This window comes from Schistocerca serialis, chromosome 3 (assembly GCF_023864345.2).
Source record: "Schistocerca serialis cubense isolate TAMUIC-IGC-003099 chromosome 3, iqSchSeri2.2, whole genome shotgun sequence".
Lineage (NCBI taxonomy): Eukaryota > Metazoa > Arthropoda > Insecta > Orthoptera > Acrididae > Schistocerca > Schistocerca serialis.
Genome location: NC_064640.1, coordinates 835973255 through 835992609, shown reverse-complemented (window position 1 = coordinate 835992609; position 19355 = coordinate 835973255). Strand labels below are relative to the sequence as shown.

Genomic DNA, 19355 nt, shown 5'->3' with positions numbered 1-19355 from the left:
GGCGTAACATTGCAGAGCGATATGAAGTGGGACAAGCATGTAATGGCAGTTGTGGGGAAGGCGGACAGTCGTCTTCGGTTCATTGTAGAATTTTGGGAAGATGTGGTTCATCTGTAAAAGAGACCACTTATAAAACACTAATACGACCTATTCTTGAGTACTGCTCGAGCATTTGGGATCCCTATCAGGTCGGATTGAGGGAGGATATAGAAGCAATTCACAGACGGGCTGCTAGATTTGTTACTGGTAGGTTTGATCATCACACGAGTGTTACGGAAATGCTTCAGGAACTCGGGGTGGGAGTCTCTGGAGAAAAGGAGGCATTCTTTTCATGAATCGCTACTGAGGAAATTTAGAGAACCAGCATTTGAGGCTGACTGCAGTACAATTTTACTGCCACCAACTTATATTTCGTGGAAAGACCACAAAGATAAGATAAGAGAGGTTAGGGCTTGTACAGAGGCATATAGGCAGTCATTTTTCCCTCATTCTGTTTTGGAGTGGAACAGGGAGAGAAGATGCTAGTTGTGGTACGAGGTACCCTCCGCCGTGCACCATATGGTGGATTGCGGAGTATGTATGTCGAACCACCTTAGAACACACAGTGGCATGCAGTGGACAAAAGGCGACAGTTGTGTGGTTGGCATTGTTTGACGAAGTTCAGAAGTCCATAACGGACTGGCCATTTACTGTCCATAGCGACAATCCAATGGAGAAGAAGTGTTTTACAGGTAGTAGAGATAACAACCAACATGTTTAATAAACTATAAGGCATAGTGGTAACTTTACAAGAACAACACAAATGCAATACCTAAGCAAAATTATATAAATGCATGGTGACCACACATTTGTGCAATTGACTTGCCTTGATGGCCAACAAATCCACCTTCATTGCTGATGCACGATTTGGTCTAACCTCCTGCAGGAATCTCACGACCTCAAACAGACTCGACACCGTTACTTTGTGTATCCTGGTGTTATACAGTGAAATTACAAATGGCAATAGCCAATGCCAATCTGACTGTGAGCTGTTCATGTAATAAGACAACATTGTCACAACTGTTTCATGAATGGGTTCAATCCTGTCATTGCTCGTAGGCAAAGCTGACATAGTTTGCCACTTCTTTAATTTAAATAGTCAACACACCTGAACCATAAGATGGGACATAAAGTTTCTCTTCGGTCTGTTGTAATAGCCTCTGGACATCCAAATGATAGTACTAAATGAATGACAAATGCTTTAGCAACTGTCTCTGTTGTGATGTCTTCAGTAGGTATTGTAATAAAATATTGAGAGAAATGGCCAGTGGTAGATAAAACAGATCTCTTATTTTGGGCTGTTACAGGGAACGGTCTGATTAAATCGAGTGATAGGATCTGAAAAGGCCCCTCTGCCTCAGACAAAGTTTGAAGAGGTATATTTGGTCTTCGTCCTTGCACTCTTAGCGCATGGGAGACAATGTTGAATGTATTCTTTGACATCTTTATTTCCCTGTGGTCACCAATAATCACCTGTGATGTGCACTTGCATAGCACTTTTCCATTGTGACACGCTTGTATGCTATCATGCAACTGTTGCGATATGTTTTTACGGATAGCCTTTTCCAGTACTATCCGTTCTCCAAGAAGTTTTTTCTTATATAAAATTTCGTCTCTTGCAATAAAATCTAATGAGGTAGCCGATTTCATACATTCAGTATCGGATTCTTGTGACCCTTTTAATTCCTCAATAAGTACCTCGTCCACCTGCAGGATCTTAATTTCCCACTCAAGGCATCTATATTGTGATCTAACTTACCAGGCTTGTGTTTGATTGTGTAGTAATATTCACTAAGTTTTAAGGTCCATCTAACAAGTCAGTTGCTGGCATCTTTTAAACTCAAAAGTCTTTGTAAAGCCGCATGATCTGTAATTACTGTGAACTGTCATATATATAGGTAATACGAAAAGTAACGGGTGCCAAGGCCAAGTGCCTGAAGTTACTTTTTGGTGGCACTGTAATTTTCTTCAGCTTGGTTTAGCTAAAGTGATGTGTAACCAATTGGTTTTTCCTCACTATCTGTATTTGACTTAAAATGCAGCTGCCAGCATCAAACAGGAAGCTAAAAGGAAGCACAAAATCTGTGTAATCCAAGACAGGCGAACTAGTAAGAATTTCTTCCAAATTAGTTATGGCACTCTTGGAGTCCACTGCCCAAGCAAAAAGAGTTCACTTCTTCAGTGATTTTGTGAGTGGTTTCATGGTGGCTGCATAGTTATCCGCAAAATGACTATAGTAATTTGTTAGTCCGAGAAATGACTGCAATTCTCTAATGTTCCACGGTGCTGGAAAATTGTTCACTGCATTCTTTAACCACAAATCTGGTTGCACACAATCTGCCGCAATTATGTGCCCCAAATAGTCCACTTGTGACTGTGCAAAAATGCATTATTATAATTTCAGATTTAGATTAGTATTGCTGACATTAGTTACCACATTTCTCAGTCGTTCTGCACATTCTGTCACCATACTTGAAAAGACAGCTGAATTATACGAGTATATTGGACACATTATTGGCTTAAAAGTAGATCAGCAAAATGTTGAAATATAGCAGGAGTGTTTCAGAGGCCAAAGGGCATGCTTAGGTACTCGTAATGCCCAGAGGGTAGAACATAAGCTGTCATTTCCCAATATTTTGTAGCTATAGGAATTTGGTGGTAGCCAGAGCGCGTATCTAAGGTGGTGAATAATTTTTATTTTCCAAGGTGATCCAAAATGTCGTCAATCCTTGGAAGGGGATAAATATCTGGTTTCATGATCATATTGACTGCTCACATACCTACACAAATGCAACAAGCTTCTCTCTATTACTGGTTTTCTTCAGGACAGTCACTATGGGTGAAGATCAGGGGTTGAAAGGTGGTTGAATTACACCTGCTTCTAGCAAATCTGAAATATTTTTCTCTACTATGGGCTGCAAGTTATAAGGTACCGGTAAGTGATTAAGTTTCTAGGTTATAGACCCTGTAAGAATCTCATGACACGTTAAGGAGTGTTCCGGAAGTTGGTTCTTTTCTTAAGCAAAATCACATATTCGGCTCGTACGGAGTACAATACATTCCGATCTGCTTATACAGGTGTTCCAAATTTTTTTATTTCCAATTTGTTGGTTGACGTAACTGAGGTAGAGTTTATGTAAACTGTTCTTTCATGCTGCTAATTTTCTTGCTTTGCCCTTACCTCATCAGTATTTACTCCATGAAGTTTGAAGAGCATGGTACCCCGCGGAATTTTAGCATGTCTGCTTCCAAAATCATCTGTGGTCACTGGCAAAAATGTACCCCCTTCTGTTGTACTCATTCAGGATGAACTGTGTGCCACATCCATTTGTTTACCATCTAACATTTAATTTCTTGTTAATGGGCCAACTAAGGAAAATACCTCCTCTTAAAAAATATCTTTTTCTTCACTTCTATAAGTAGGATTTTCCTGGTGCCGCTTGATATTTTCTTGGTTTTGTTTAACTTCCAACACTGTGGTACATGGTTTAGTGGGTTGTCAGAATGTGTCCATTTGTTCTGGACCCTCTTGTGTCTTCATACTGGGAACACTGTCAGACTGGTGGAGATTCCCCCCCCCCCCCCCCCCCATTTGGACTTCTTGTGTTGGGAAGTTAACTATACCTTGAAAATGGCACAGGAAATCATTTCCTAAAGTGGCATAAAATTTTGATCATGCTTCCAGACCACTTCGAATATGAACTGGTACTTCCATCCATCCATTTCCAGTTTCACATAAGTAGGGTAACAAGCTTCATGCAGGCAGTCTGCATAGTTGCCAAATTTATCCAAGATGGTGGCTCTTCTTGGGTGGACCCACCTCCTCTCCATGGGATGTAGATTAGGACTGTTGATATTTTTAAAAATAACTCAAATCTGAGACATTGATATTTAAATAAAAATATCATTATGGACCCTTGCTATATCGACAAAAGTATAGGTATATCAATACATTGACGGAAAAAATAGTGGCTGCACATTGTAAATATACTGCTGTATATTTAAGTATTGATTTATTATTAGATACTCTGTACATCAGCAAGCTACCAGCCTGCTACTTCCCTTTAGAGCAAGAATTGAAAGTAAAATGATGCACATTTACACTTGTCAATAACCACATTGCTGACAATGGTGACTCCATGCAAGTGGCACAATAACACGTGTCTGATAGGTTCATTGTTCAGCTTCATCGTGCATCAGATTTGTCTGGAACACTTCATGTCAATTTCCCAGATTTTTCATTTCTGCAAACGCTACCAACCTGGCAGTTATTGTGTCAAAATTGGGTACTGTAGTTAAATATTGGAGTTTCTGTTAGTAGCGTCGAGCGTCAGTTACATCAGCATTTCCCCTCACATGACTACACTCACCACAAAGAACATCTTGTCATTTAGATTTTTGTTCATCATTTTCAATAATTTTTTTGAAGAATGCTGATCTAAAGGAATAGCACACTATTTGCATTGAAAATTGTTTTATAATGCAACTGGTGTTCTATCTCTTCACATTGGAAATTTTGTTATTCCATTCAGACTGCCACCACCTAGCACAATAAAAACTTCTTCTTTGTGCCACCCCCACTTACTTCACACAGTCAAAGAGAAAGACTGGACATTATGAAAGCTCAAAAAGAAATAAGACTCAGTGAAAGTAAAGTAACATTCTACGTCAATTTCAAAAGAACAATTTCAGACATTTACGTGAATTTTTTTGTGAAAAAAATATAAAATAAAAATATTGGCACTTGAAAGTGCCGTTTTGGCAGCGATATGTGGGGAAGATATATCGCACACATGCATCGATACCTCTTTGTGCAAAATATCGATATAGTATTAAATTTTGAAAAATATCAATATATCAGTATTTTATTGACATCCCTAGTATACAGGGTGTTACAGAAAGGTACGGCCAAACTTTCAGGAAACATTCCTCACACACAAAGAAAGAAAATATGTTATGTGGACATGTGTCCGGAAACGCTTGCTTTCCATGTTAGAGCTCATTTTATTACTTCTCTTCAAATCACAATAATCATGGAATGGAAACACACAGCAACAGAATGTACCAGTGTGACTTCAAACACTTATTTACAGGAAATGTTCAAAATGTCCTCCGTTAGCGAGGATATATGCATCCACCCTCCGTCGCATGGAATCCCTGATGCACTGATGCAGCCCTGGAGAATGGCGTATTGTATCACAGCCATCCACAATAAGAGCACGAAGAGTCTCTACATTTGGTACCGGGGTTGCGTAGACAAGATCTTTCAAATGCCCCCATAAATGAAAGTCAAGAGGGTTGAGGTCAGGAGAGCGTGGAGGCCATGGAATTGGTCGGCCTCTACCAATCCATCGGTCACCGAATCTGTTGTTGAGAAGCGTTCGAACACTTCGACTGAAATATGCAGGAGCTCCATCGTGCATGAACCACATGTTGTCGTACTTGTAAAGGCACATGTTCTACCAGCACAGGTAGAGTATCCCGTTTGTAATCATAATGACGTGCTCCATTGAGCGTAGGTGGAAGAACATGGGGCCCAATCAAGACATCACCAACAATGCCTGCCCAAACTTTCACAGAAAATCTGTGTTGATGACATGATTGCACAATTGCATGCGGATTCTGTTCAGCCCACACATGTTGACTGTGAAAATTTACAATTTGATCACGTTGGAATGAAGCCTCATCCGTAAAGAGAACATTTGCACTGAAATGAGGATTGACACATTGTTGGATGAACCATTCGCAGAAGTGTACTCGTGGAGGCCAATCAGCTGCTGATAGTGCCTGCACACACTGTACATGGTACGGAAACAACTGGTTCTCCCGTAGCACTCTCCATACAGTGACGTGGTCAACGTGACCTTGTACAGCAGCAACTTCTCTGACGCATCTGCCAACTCTGCATTTGTAAACATTGCACTGACTGCAAAACCACGTTCGTGATTAACACTAACCTGTTGATGATATGTACTGATGTGCTTTTTGCTAGTACTGTAGAGCAATGAGTCGCATGTCAACACAAGCACTGAAGTCAACATTACCTTCCTTCAATTGGGCCAACTGGCGGTGAATCGAGGAAGTACAGTACATACTGATGAAACTAAAATGAGCTTTAACATGGAAAGTAAGCGTTTCCGGACACATGTCCACATAATGTCTTTTCTTTATTTGTGTGTGAGGAATGTTTCCTGAAAGTTTGGCCGTACCCTTTTGTAACACCTGTAGATGTGGCAACACTGCAATTAAATTGATACGCAAGTTAACTAAATTCAAAATGGTGGAAAATTCAAAAATTGTTGGAATTTCAAATTTTGAAGTCCTAATTCATAATGCTACTACCAGATGGCGCTGTCGGACTTCCTCCCCTCTCCCCCTCCCAACTCCCCCTCTCCTTCCCTCTCTTTATTTCAGAGAATTTGTTGAGGGGGGGGGGGGGGGGTTATGCGGCCATTGAAATTGAGGATGTTGTACTCAGCAGCATGTTTCCCTGCTGGGTGGTCAACTGTGCTGTAGGTCGCACTTTGGCATTCACCATTAATTCTGTTGGACAGCTAATAAGTGGTCATGCACAAGTAAAAGGCTGTTTAGAAGTTACAGGTGAGCTGTGTGGCTGCATAGGTCAGGACCCACACCTGGGTCATTTGTTGGTGTATGGTCTGTGTGGTAAGAGGTTAGGAGAAGTTGTGCCGTAAGTATGAATAAGGATATTTCGTAGATTGGGTGGTTGAATGCCTCTTTTGGAGAGATGAGTAAGATTTTAGGTAGGGAACAGCCTGTTCTTCCATCCGTAAGTATGTTCTCAAACTCTAAATGAATTTCAGATTTTGTGATGTAATAATTTGTTGGTGCAACTGACTGACATGAATTATTTACAGAAAAAAATTTAAAAAAAAAAGGTAGAAACAGGCCTGTAGGGAAAATCTGTTTGGTTTCAGAGAAATGGAGACACACTTGAGGCAACACTTTACACTACAGCTTATCTTAGAAAATAGGTTAAAGACAGGCAAATCTATATTTATAGCATGTTGCAGATTTGGGAAAAGCATTTGGCAATGTCAGCTGCACAACACTCTTTGACATTCTGAAGGTAGTAGAGGTAAAATACAGGGAGCAAAAGTTATTCAGAACCTGTGTAGATACCAGACCGCAGTTTTCAGAGTTGAAGGAACTGAAAAGGAAGCAGTAATTGTGAAGGTTTGTAGCCTATCTGTGGTGTTACTCAGTCTGTACATTGTGCAAGTAGTAAAGGAAACTGAGGAGAAATTAAGAAAGGGAATTAAAGTTTGTGAAAAAGAAATAAAAGCTTTGAAATTTGATGATGGCATCGTGAAACTGTCAGAGATGGGCAAAGGAGTTGGAAGAGTAGTTGAATGGAACATGAACAAAATTAAAGCCAAAGTAATTGGGTGTTCTCAAATTAAATCAAATGATGTGCAGGGAAATAGATTAAGAAATGAGGTACCAAAAGTAGTTTTGCTGTTTGAGCAGCAAAATAACTAATCATAGCTGAAATACAGGATCTATAAATTGCAGAGTGGCAGAAGTAAGGAAAGCCTATTGAAAAAGAGAAATTTGTTAACATGTAATGTAAATTTAAATTTTATGAAGTCCCTACTGAAAATATTTGTCTGGAGTGTAACCTTATACAGAAGTGAAATGTAGATGACAAACACTTCAGACAAGAAGACAGTAGAAGCTTTTGAAATGGGCAGAAGTATGGGGGGGGGGGGGGGGGAGGGGGGGATGGGGGTAAAATTTGTAAAGGGGGTCCAAAGCTTGAATACAGTAAGCAGATTCAAATGTATGTAGGTTGTGGTAGTCATGCAGAGATGGGAAGGCTTGTGCAGTATAGACAGACAGACAGGAATGAAGAGCTGCATCAAACCAGTCTTCAAACAAACGGTCACAAAGGCAATTGCACTGCTACATTTAGTGTCAGTTTTTGCGAGCAGTGCATCAAATTTGCAAAAAAATTCCCTTTATCAACCAACACAATACGTAGCTTAGCTTTAAAACATACCCATCTACAAAAAGAAGAGTAGAATGAATGCACACGACTATTGCCATATATAAATGAGTGTTATATTTTGGAAGTGCTAAGAGTTCAAACATATGTGTTGTACATAAGTCAAAATGGTCACCTCTACAAAAGCCGTAGTTTATTATGAAAACACTGGACATGTTTCCATCAGTCTGTGCCTTTTATTTGGTATCTTAAAAGCCTTAGAGATTATAGCATTAGCTATAGGAAATTATAAGCAGCAGCTAATATCATCTGGCATGTTGCTAATGTATATTGTGGATGGTAGTGATTGTTGCATGCTTCACTGAGGTGTAGTTGAAAGTTTTCAGTGTGTGTTAAGGTTTCTTGTATTCTGAATAGCATGCTGCATCCTATTTGCAAAGAAGTCTCCAGTAAAGTCAAAGATCTGGATGGATATCTTGTATGAACCATATATCCTGTAGAGGGGTTAATGTGTTGAATCAGAACCTTATAAAAACTCAGGAAACACTGATATGCATTGTTTTCTCATTTCAAAACTTTTAAAATATCATGTGGAGAGCATATTTTGAAGTTAATATGCTCAATGTTCTCAAAATTCATGCTGTTTTCCACAGAGATTATCATTTTGTTCAATGTAAGACATTATATTTCTTCCAGTATGTTCTAAATTCTGCAATACATGGGTCACTTGTATATGGAGATGGCCCCTGGTGTTCAGTTTACAGCCGTTTTGCAGAAAAGTATGGCCTTTTACTATCTTCTAGGAAATAGAGACAGCTTTCAGACCAAGAGATTTATTGTAAATTTTGGTTAAAAAGATTACAAAGCGAACTTCAAAGTCCATAGGGGACAAACACAGATTTTGGTAGGCTATATTACATGTTACCTTTTCACTGTAGAACAATTGATTGGTTATTATTTCATCATTTTGTTTGTGCATCATTTTACATTCCTTAATTTTGTAGTGTTCCCTCATATAATTTAAACAGAAACTGTGAACATCACATGGATGATGTTGAAGGATGTTATGTTTAATGTGGTAATTGGATGTTGTGTTAAAAAATTATCTATGACATTTAGTTAGATAACAGTGAAATTTTGAGAAAAATACTTGCAATCGTATGAAATCTGATGTTTTTGCAGACAGATGAAATGCCTTCTGCTGGAAATGGTACCCCAGGAACACCAGGAAGCCCTTCCCAAAGCAGCTCAGTTGAAGAAACTGCAATCCAGGTGCCAGAGTATGAAGCACAGCCAGTAAGTGTATCCCGCACGTATGTGTGTGTGTGTGTGTGTGTGTGTGTGTGTGTGTGTGTGTGTGTGTGTTTTCATGGTCATAATGAAACTGATAAACTCTTGTTTTCCAGGACATTTCATCAGCACATAGTCCACCATCAGAAAAGGCTGATGAAGAAGAAGAGAATTACAACTCAAAAGCTACTTCATCTCAGCCGATACCTATAAGGTATTTGTTTCAGACCACTTTGGTCAAGTACCTAAATATTTTAGTGCTTCATTGTTATACAAAATAAATAAATAAAGAAATCCTGAGAAAATTTCCTGTATCTATACAGAAAAATCAGACTTTCTCACTTTAAGACCCACTTCTTTGCTCCGTAAGTAGTGAACAAATTTCTCTAATGTACCCTGAAAGATACAAATAGAGTGTGGCGAGGAAGCAGCTTAGTGGGTATTCATTCCTAATGAATATTGGGAATGCACCTATTGCTGCATGTCCTCCCCGATAGCTGATTGGTCAGCGTGATGGATTGCCATCCTACGGGCCCGGGCTCGATTCCCAGCTGGGTCGTGGATTTTCTTGACTCAGGGACTGGGTGTTGTGTTGTCTTCAACATCATCTCATCCCCATCCTGCCCACAGGTCACCCAATGTGGCGTAGAATGTAATAAAACTTGCACCAAGGCAACCGGACCTGCCCCTCAAGGGGCCTCCTGGCCAGTGACGCCAAACTCTAATTTCCATTTTCCATCTATTGCTGCATAAAGACCATATCCAGATCAGGATGACAAAATGACAGAGCTAGTTATTTATGGGTCAGCTGCCATAGCAACAACCAATTGTAGAAAGAACTTGTCCATGTGTTCGATTCTGTTTACTGTTGTCATGTGTCCCTGCTTCCTCTGGTGATGTTTACCACTGTCAATACCAGATGATATTTTTGGCTACTAACTTAATTGTTGCAGTTCATTTTTTATGTAGATGTGTGCAGCTTGTTCACTTTGTGCAACAGAATTTTATATACTAGCAGCAGTTTTGAACAAGATTGTTGTGCATACATGTGGACTGTGTGGTGATATTCCAATACACTAAATCAGTAATAGTAATTCAAATATAGCTTTCATTACTTTTAAGTGAGAATGTTAAAGTAAAAATTCTGTAAAAGTCTTGTTACAAACGACCCATTCACAGACCCTCTGATGGGTTGCCTACTGTATTTTCTTATTACATAAGCACATGTTCAAACACAAATATGATTATTCATTTTGGTTTTCTAGATATATATTTGTGTTTCATTGATGGGATAGTATGGCAACTGTTTAAAAGCACCAAGCAAAATGGTTGTGTGATAAGACACTGGGCTTGCATTTAGGAAGGTGGCAACTCCAGACTTTGTGCATCTATCCAATGATTCCTTTTCTTCTTCAGCCTTCTTCATTAGACCATGTACTCCATCGCTAATGATTGTGTTATTGACAGAATGTTAACTCCTAATATTCATTTTTTCCTTCTTGTTTAAAATCTGTATCTTAGTTGTGAGTGACAACAGTGGCTCAAACTGAAACTCCCTTACAAAGACGTTGTCAGGCTTGGTTTGTGATGCCATTGTTAACTAAGTTTCCTGTATTTCTTTACAAAGAGAAAATTTGATATATTGTGTAGGAACTCAGCCACGAAGGTGTTAACTGGGGTTCACTGACATTGTCTCGGCACAAGGGAATGGTCTGATTGTCCATACATAGCTGACACTTATCAGGTGTGGCATTCAATTGAAGAATTTTGTAAACTGTACCAGTACCTCGTAAATCATTGTTTGGTCAGAAGGCAGATAAATCTCATGATAAATAGACACAACCAGTGAGAACATACACTGAACAAGGTACATAATCTTCATTTAAGAGTTCATTTTTCTTGGGAAATAATCTTAGCTAGTTACTTAGTTTCATGTTCTGTGCATAATTTTGCAAGATAAATTGTAATGGGTCATTTTACATCCACACCACAAATTAATTTGTAAACAGGGCTACATTCTAAACATTTTTAACTTTTTAAATCTTTTTAAATATACAGATGTAAGTTATTAATTCCTACCCAACACCTTTTATGCTTCACAATAGAAATTATTCTATTAATGTACACATAATAATATGTTTATAATAAAAAAAAATTAGAGAAGTAATCCAAAAAATATAACAATCTGTAGCTGTCCATAATGGTGAAAGTGTTGATGGTACAGAATCATGTGCACAAACTGACTCCTTGTTTATGTCCTATAAATGTTCAGTGGTATTCATGTTGGGCTATCTGGTAGCTACATCATTTACTTGAATTGTCCAGAATGTTCTTCAAACCAATGGTAAACAATTGTTGCCCAATGACATTGCACATCGTCGTCCATGAAAATTCCATTGTTGTTTGGGAACATGAAGTCCATGAATAACAGCAAATGGTCTCAAATATCTTGAACTTAACCAGGACCCAATCCATTCCATGTAAACACAGCCCACACCATTATGGAGCCACCACCAGCTTGCACAGGCCTTGTTGACAATTTGGGTTCATGGCTTCATGGGTCTGCACCACATTCAAACACTGCCATCAGCTCTTACCAATTGAAATTAGGACTCTTCTAACCAGGCCATGGTTTTTCAGTCATCTGTGTTCCATCCAATATGGTCACAAGCCCAGGAGAAGTGCTACAGGTGATGGTGTACTGTTAGCGAAGGCACTCACATTGGTTGTGTGCTACTGTAGCCCATTAACACCAGTTTTCATGACACTGTCCTAATAGATACATTCATTGAATGTCCCACATTGATTTCTGTGGCAATTTCTCGCAGTGTTGCTTGTATGTTGGCACTGACAACTCTAGGCAAACACTGCTGCTCTCGATTGTTAAGTGAAGGCCGTCAGCTGCTGCATTGTCAGTGGTGAGAAGTAATGCATGGAGTTTGGTATTCTTTGCACAGTCTTGGCACTGTGGATCTTGGAGTATTGAATTCCCTCACAATTTCTGAAATGGAATGTCCCACGCATCTAGCTCCAGCTACCACTTCACATTCAAATTCTGTTAATTTTCATTGTGCGGCCATAATCATGTTGGAAACCTTTTCACATAAATCACCTGAGTTCAAATGACAGCTCTGTTAACGCACTGCTCTTTACACCTTGTGTACATGATTCCACCACCATCTGTATATGCACATATTGCCATCCCATGACTTTAACTCACTTCAATGTATTATTCTTGAAGAATCAAGTTTTCCAAGATCGCAAGTAGTTCTTTGTATTGCTGTTACTGATTTCGACAGATTTATGCTGTTTTCATCAGTTCTTGTAACATTATTAGGTGTACATGCTTTTTACAACACTGAAGGTTACGTGGTGATGTTATATCAAATTGTAATTAAAAAAATGGTTGCATCAACATTCCATAAATAAAGTACTGCACAGTTTAAACATATAAATGTTGTGCTGATGTTCCAACATACACTAATGAGTATCTAAGCACATTTGCAAATTTGAAACAATTTATAGCATGTAAAGAGAATCTAATGATAGACATCTTGAAAAGACTGGGCCCACCTACATGTTGCCAAGGTTGTATTGACTTCACTGCAGAAGTTTTGCTGGGAAGCCCTTACACAGCCCCCATTCAGTTCCAATCCCTCCCCTGTGATTTCCATATTTTGTAGTCCTCAATAAAGACGTTTGTGGCTGTTGGTACACTTTGGATGAAGAGGTGCACACCTGGGTACAATCATCATTCAGTAGGCAACTACAAACAGTTCTTCATGTACACATTGACCATATTGTCTCACATTGGGATTAATGTATATACAGTTATGGAAATTACCATTGAAATAATAAACAGTTTACTTTTTTCCCACCTGCTTTGTTTTCATTTGACTGCCCCTTATATGAATGGCATTCAATAAGTAATGCAACACTTTTTTTTTCGGCCAATTTCGGTTGAAAAAATGCAGAATTTGTTGTGGGACATTGTGGAATATTCCTGCTTCATCCCCTATATTTCCGTGAAGCTCTGATATGTGTCAGTGCTGTACGTAGCCTTCAAAATGGCGCCTGTAACAGAAGTGCGTTCCAAGCAGAGAGCTGTCTTTAAGTTTCTTCTGGCAGAAAATGGGAGCATCACAGATATTCGTAGGCACTTGCAAAAGGTCTGTTGAGACCTGGCAGTGAAGAAAAGCATGGGGAGTCACTGGACGAGGCATTTGTCATCCTTGCAACTGGGTCTTGCAAACCTGTCCAATTTCCCAAGTGCCAGCCGGCCACACGCAGCTGTGATGCCTGCAGTGTTGGAGCTGCGAACACACCCATTCAAGGTACAAATGAAGTTCACCTTCTCCATAACAATGCAAGGCATCACACGAGTCTGCACACCTAAGAGGAGTTTACAAAACTTCATTGGACTGCTCTATCTCACTTACCCTACATCTGAGATCTCGTATTTTGTAACTTTCATCTGTTTGGCCCAATTAAAGATGCATTCCATGAGAAGCACTACGTGGATCATGGGGAGGTTATTGATGAAGCAAGACGTTGGCTCTGATGTTGGCCAGTAGAGTGGTTCCATGTGGGCTTACAAGCCTTCCTAGTAACGTGGTGTAAGACGGTCACATTGAATAGAGATTATATTGAAAAATAGATCTATGTAGCCAAAAGAATGGGGAATAATATGGTGTATTGGAATCATGAATGAAACCAACCTGCTTTCAGAAAAAATTTGGTGCATTGCCATGAACCATAGACCTTGCTGTTGGCGGGGAGGCTTGCGTGCCTCAGTGATACAGATAGCTGTACCGTAGGTGCAACCACAACGGAGGGGTATTTGTTGAGAGGCCAGACAAACATATGGTTCCTGAAGAGGGGCAGCAGCCTTTTCAGTAGTTGCAGGGGCAACAGTCTGGATGATTGACTGATCTGGCCTTGTAACACTAACCAAAACGGCCATACTGTGCTGGTACTGCGAACGGCTGAAAGCAAGGGGAAACTACGGCTGTAATTTTTCCCGAGGGCATGCAGCTCTACTGTATGGATAAATGGTGATGGCGTCCTCTTGGGTAAAATATTCTGGAGGTAAAATAGTCACCCATTGGGATCTCCAGGCGGGGACTACTCAGGAGGACGTCATTATCAAGATACAGAAAACTGGCGTTCTACGGATCGGAGCATGGAATGTCAGATCCCTTAATCGGGCAGATAGGTTAGAAAATTTAAAAAGGGAAATGGATAGGTTAAAGTTGGATATAGTAGGAATTAGTGAAGTTCGGTGGCAGGAGGAACAAGACTTTTGATCAGATGAATACAGGATTATAAATACAAAATCAAATAGGGGTAATGCCGCAGTAGGTTTAATAATGAATAAAACAATAGGAATGCGGGTCATCTGGTGAGCAGAATATATGAGACAGGCGAAATACCCTTAGACTTAAAGAAGAATATAATAATTCCAATCCCAAAGAAAGCAGGCGTTGACAGATGTGAAAATTACCAAACTATCAGTTTAATAAGTCACGGCGGCAAAATACTAACGCGAGTTCTTTACAGATGAATGGAAAAACTGGTAGAAGCCGACCTTGGGGAAGATCAGTTCGGATTCCGAAGAAATATGGGAACACATGAGGCAATACTGACCCTACAACTTATTTTAGAAGCTAGATTAAGAAAAGGCAAACCTACGTTTGTAGCATATGCAGACTTAGAGAAAGCTTTTTACAATGTTGACTGGAATACTCTCTTTCAAATTCTGAAGGTGGCAGGGGTGAAATACAGGGAGCAAAAGGCTATTTACAATTTGTACAGAAACCAGATGGCAGTTATCAGAGTCGAGGGGTATGAAAGGGAAACAGTGGTTGGGAAGGGAGTGAGACAGGGCTGTAGCCTCTCCCCGATGTTGTTCAATCTGAATATTGAGCAAGCAGTAAAGGAAACAAAAGAAAAATTCGGAGTAGGTATTAAAACACATGGAGAAGAAATAAAAACTTTGAGGTTCGCCGATGACATTGTAATTCTGTCAGAGACAGCAAAGGACTTGGAAGAGCAGTTGAACAGAATGGACAGTGTCTTGAAAGGAGGGTATAAGATGAACATCAGCAAAAGCAAAACAAGGGTAATGGAATGTAGTCAAATTAAGTCGGGTGATGCTGAGGGAATTAGATTAGAACATGAGACACTTAAAGTAATAAAGGAGTTTTGCTATTTGGGGAGCAAAATAACTGATGATGGTCGAAGTAGAGAGGGTGGAGAGCTGCATCAAACCAGTCTCAGGACTGAAGACCATAACAACAACAACATCTGGGCTGTGGAGTGTGTGATTAGTACAGCCAGTACATAAATGCATTAAGCTCTATAGAGCTTTGAGAAACAATTTTTGGCTACAGTAGTGGAATTTTAACATCACATAGTTGAGAGCCTTGTTTTCTTGTCTGGTTTATGAGATTCTCAAAGTCAGTATGGTTTTAGGTGTGGAATGGCATTGTTACAACACATTTCTTAGCATGCAACATGTGGGACAACTGCTACACCCAGGTTGTCAGGTACGTACAGGTTTACTTATACAGGTTCTATAGTTTTTTTAATTGCTCTTAAAGCTGAAATGGCTTGTGTGAAGAATGTGCAAAATAAATCTGTGTGTCAGGGTTCTAAGAACCGTTACATTTCAACAAAGATGACTATTACATGTCTTACAGATGGTTAGCAGTTATAAAGTATATTGTTAATCTAAATATGCAAATTTACTCCCTTTCTCATAGATGAAGCAAAGTACTTTGTGTGGGTTGTATTCAATAAGAAACAGCATATGGTGTGTATTAGGGAATTAGCTTTTCATTCTGTTCCTAACTTGGCCGCATTAGAAGGCAGTAACTGTGATTTCTCTGTTTTAGCTTTTTTTTTACCAGCTGATCTCCACCCAAAGATGTGCTGAGTTTCCTTCCTTTCTTCAGTTCATTTGGCTTTGAGGACAGTTCATAAGATGAACATGCTTTAAATTTTATAGCTGTATGTGAAGTCCTGGCTTCTATGTAAACTAGTTAGTGGACTTTTTTAGGTTGTTACATTTTGTCTGGTTCATTGTTTTCAGGTTTGTTAGCCATCCATCATTATTTTCTACCTTTACAAATATATTTTGTTTAAGATGTTAGATTTTGTTGTTGTTGTTGTTGTTGTTGTTGTTGTTGTTGTTGTTGTAGCAGCATACAATCTGCTGAACATTTGTGACAAGTTAAAACTATGTACTGGACTCTGACTCAAAGGGACAGGTAGTGGACCACTAACTGTTGTTTGAGCAATCCTTATGTAAAGACTCAGTTTCAATTCTTAAGTTTTAAGTTATTGGAAATGTTCATTGGAGCATATATTGTGGGAGAACCACAAGAGAGTTTGAAACATGTATCAAGCTAAAATTTTGATGACATTATGTGGATATGCACTCAATGTAGAGATGTTCTTTCATTTTAGGAATGCTTATATTACCTATCTTGGACTATGTGATTATATCCTAGAAATTAGTTTCATCATGTTGATGACATGCACTGAATCGTTTAGACTACCAAGTGAGATAAAGCATGAATAAGAAGTTCTCAATTTCCAGCAGTGTCAAGTGTCTAAAATTTCATGAGCTGTTGGTCAAGCACCCCTTTGCCATAGTCAAGTAGTATGATTGCCAGAGGACTGCTGGTGTGCCCTTATATATGCTAACTGCTGTCAGCGACATCATTGGTGTTCACAGCATCAACATATATAGGCATATCTTGACTCTGCATTCAGTGCATCTACCTTATCTTCACAGTCACTGGATCCCCACACATGTTGTGCTGATCTGCAGGCCACTGTCTCTATTAAGGGTCTTGTTGGTGATTTTTATCTCAGTGGCTTCTTTAATTACACAGTCCCAGAAGCTATTAGTGCAAGGCATGATACAAGTTTTGTTGAATTTTATCTGATTATTGTTTTCTAAAGTAACCTCAACTTAAAGGAGTTTTTTCAGAGTAGCACTGGTGATAGAAACTCTTGTGCTGCTTCCTGCATTGTTCTATGATGCGTACTGTTTGTCTGACTGACATAAGGCTGGCCACACTTGCAAGGTATTATGTTGACCCCAGGTGTTCAAAGACATGCTGCATCTTTAACTGGTCTCAGTAATTGTATTTTTATTGAAGGCATGAAGATCAATTTGATATTGTGTCTTTCCAGGAGTCAGCTTGTCTTGGCTGACACAGAGCTACAGAATGGCAAGAAAGCAGGTTTCTTTTCTGCACCTCATCAGTGGTCTTATTGAGATTTTTGCTTGAAATCCCTTCATTTATTTTATGAACATTGTAGCCACATTCCTGAATACCTTGCATAGATGGCTCAGCTCGTGGAGCAGGTTATCAGTATCTGGTATCATTGTTGCATGATGCATCAATATTTGTAACACAGTGTGGTTCTGTGTCAGGTGATGATGGCTTTTGGCATGCAAGTACAGAATTGTGTGACTAGGTTTTGTATAGACGCTGTGGCCAAAGCATCCATTTTGTTTGTGGCAGAATCTTTTTGAAATAGAATGCACTGACAGTCAAACCACTTCACAATGGCAAAGGAGGGCTTGGCTGAAAGCTTGTGGAGTTTTAATGGTTTGATGTGGCTAGAAACTAGAGAAGTTTTTATTCAATATCACCACCATGAGACTCTGCGTTCTTCAGAGATATAGCATGGATTCTCATGTAGGAGTAGTGAAGTTGTAAAACCTATTCCAACCTATCAGGTTTAGGTATTCCATGGGGTCCTCAAATCACTTCATGCAATTTGCAGGATGATCTACTTTGACAGCCCGTGGCAAAGTTCCTTCCCTGTTCTCATCCAACTGAGCAAATGCTCCAGGTCAAAGACCTAAACATTGGTGACATGTTAAATTCTGTTTATGTGACCTGTGTCATCCTGTTTTTGGTTTTTTTTTGTTCTGCTCCCCAGTTCCAATCTTCTGTAATGAGACTCAAGAAGAGTTTTGGGATTTAACACTGGGAGACAATATGGGGATGCAGAACTGTAGGTTTCTACATTTCCTACCTTTAGAGTCCTAAATGTATTCCCTCATAAAGATTCCAACTACTACCTCCAGGTTGAGTTGTTCCTTCCAGAACCAGTTTGAGTAGTGCTTAATTGATGTATTAGCAAATGTTCCATTGCCCCTTCCCTTCTTGAGCTGTAATTTACTACAGACTTCATCTGTATGTCAAGTATGTTTACACCTTTGGAAAACCCAGGATGTATGGATCTCAGATATATGTAGAAAGTGTAATACATCACTGTGCACTATGGTCAAAAGCCTCTGAGACAAAAATGCACACTTACGCATATGTATATGTACATACATATAAGTGAGAGCTGGCTCTCAAGGACATTCTCCAAAAGCTTAAACATTTATTATCTTTCCTATGTGCATGTCTGCTGCTCAGAAAATTTTGTGAATTACAATCTCCAATATTCATAATTTCTCCTACCCCTCAATTTCATACCTTCTGTCCAGTTAATTCATTACATATTTGTGTTATACTATTCATGATTTTTCTCTTCCTCATTGGTTTTAACTCAAGTTCAGTGCCATGCTCCAGAGGTGTAAATCCAGAAACATCTTCAGTTTTGTGCCGATGTATGATACCCTAGGGGCATTTCCAAGAATATTGCTTACGTGACCTGTGTCATCATGTTTTTGATTTTTTATCTGCTTCAACCATCTTGTGTAATCTCGCTTTCCAAACAGAATACCTGTTTAGCTACTGTGTCTTCCCTAATTCTGGTGCTTAGTAGGTAATTATCTTATTTCTACCATACAGTTACTTTCATCTTTGTTTGTTCTTAATCTGAATTCTGTGTTTAGTAGCCTGATCACTCCTTTCATCAGTTTGAAAGTGTCCCTACTTGCAATAACTGTGTAGTTTGTGAACCTCCACACTGTTATCTGTTGCTCTTTGACTTTTACTCCAGTCCTCATGTTTTCTTTCAATACAATCTTCTGTGACACAAAAGGTGAACAGTAGTTACAGTATCAATAAGCTGCAGCTGT

General features: G+C 39.3%; 1 protein-coding gene across 8 annotated transcripts in view; it reads left to right on the top strand.

The window, feature by feature from the left end:
* Window positions 1-19355, top strand: part of LOC126470878 (inositol hexakisphosphate and diphosphoinositol-pentakisphosphate kinase) — a 591274-nt gene that overhangs the window by 444887 nt on the left and 127032 nt on the right. For all 8 annotated transcript variants that reach the window (XM_050098893.1, XM_050098898.1, XM_050098892.1 and 5 more), the window contains 2 exons: window positions 9191-9304; window positions 9415-9512. In XM_050098893.1, the coding sequence (XP_049954850.1) occupies window positions 9191-9304; window positions 9415-9512 (212 nt within the window). The remainder of the gene's footprint in view (window positions 1-9190; window positions 9305-9414; window positions 9513-19355) is intronic.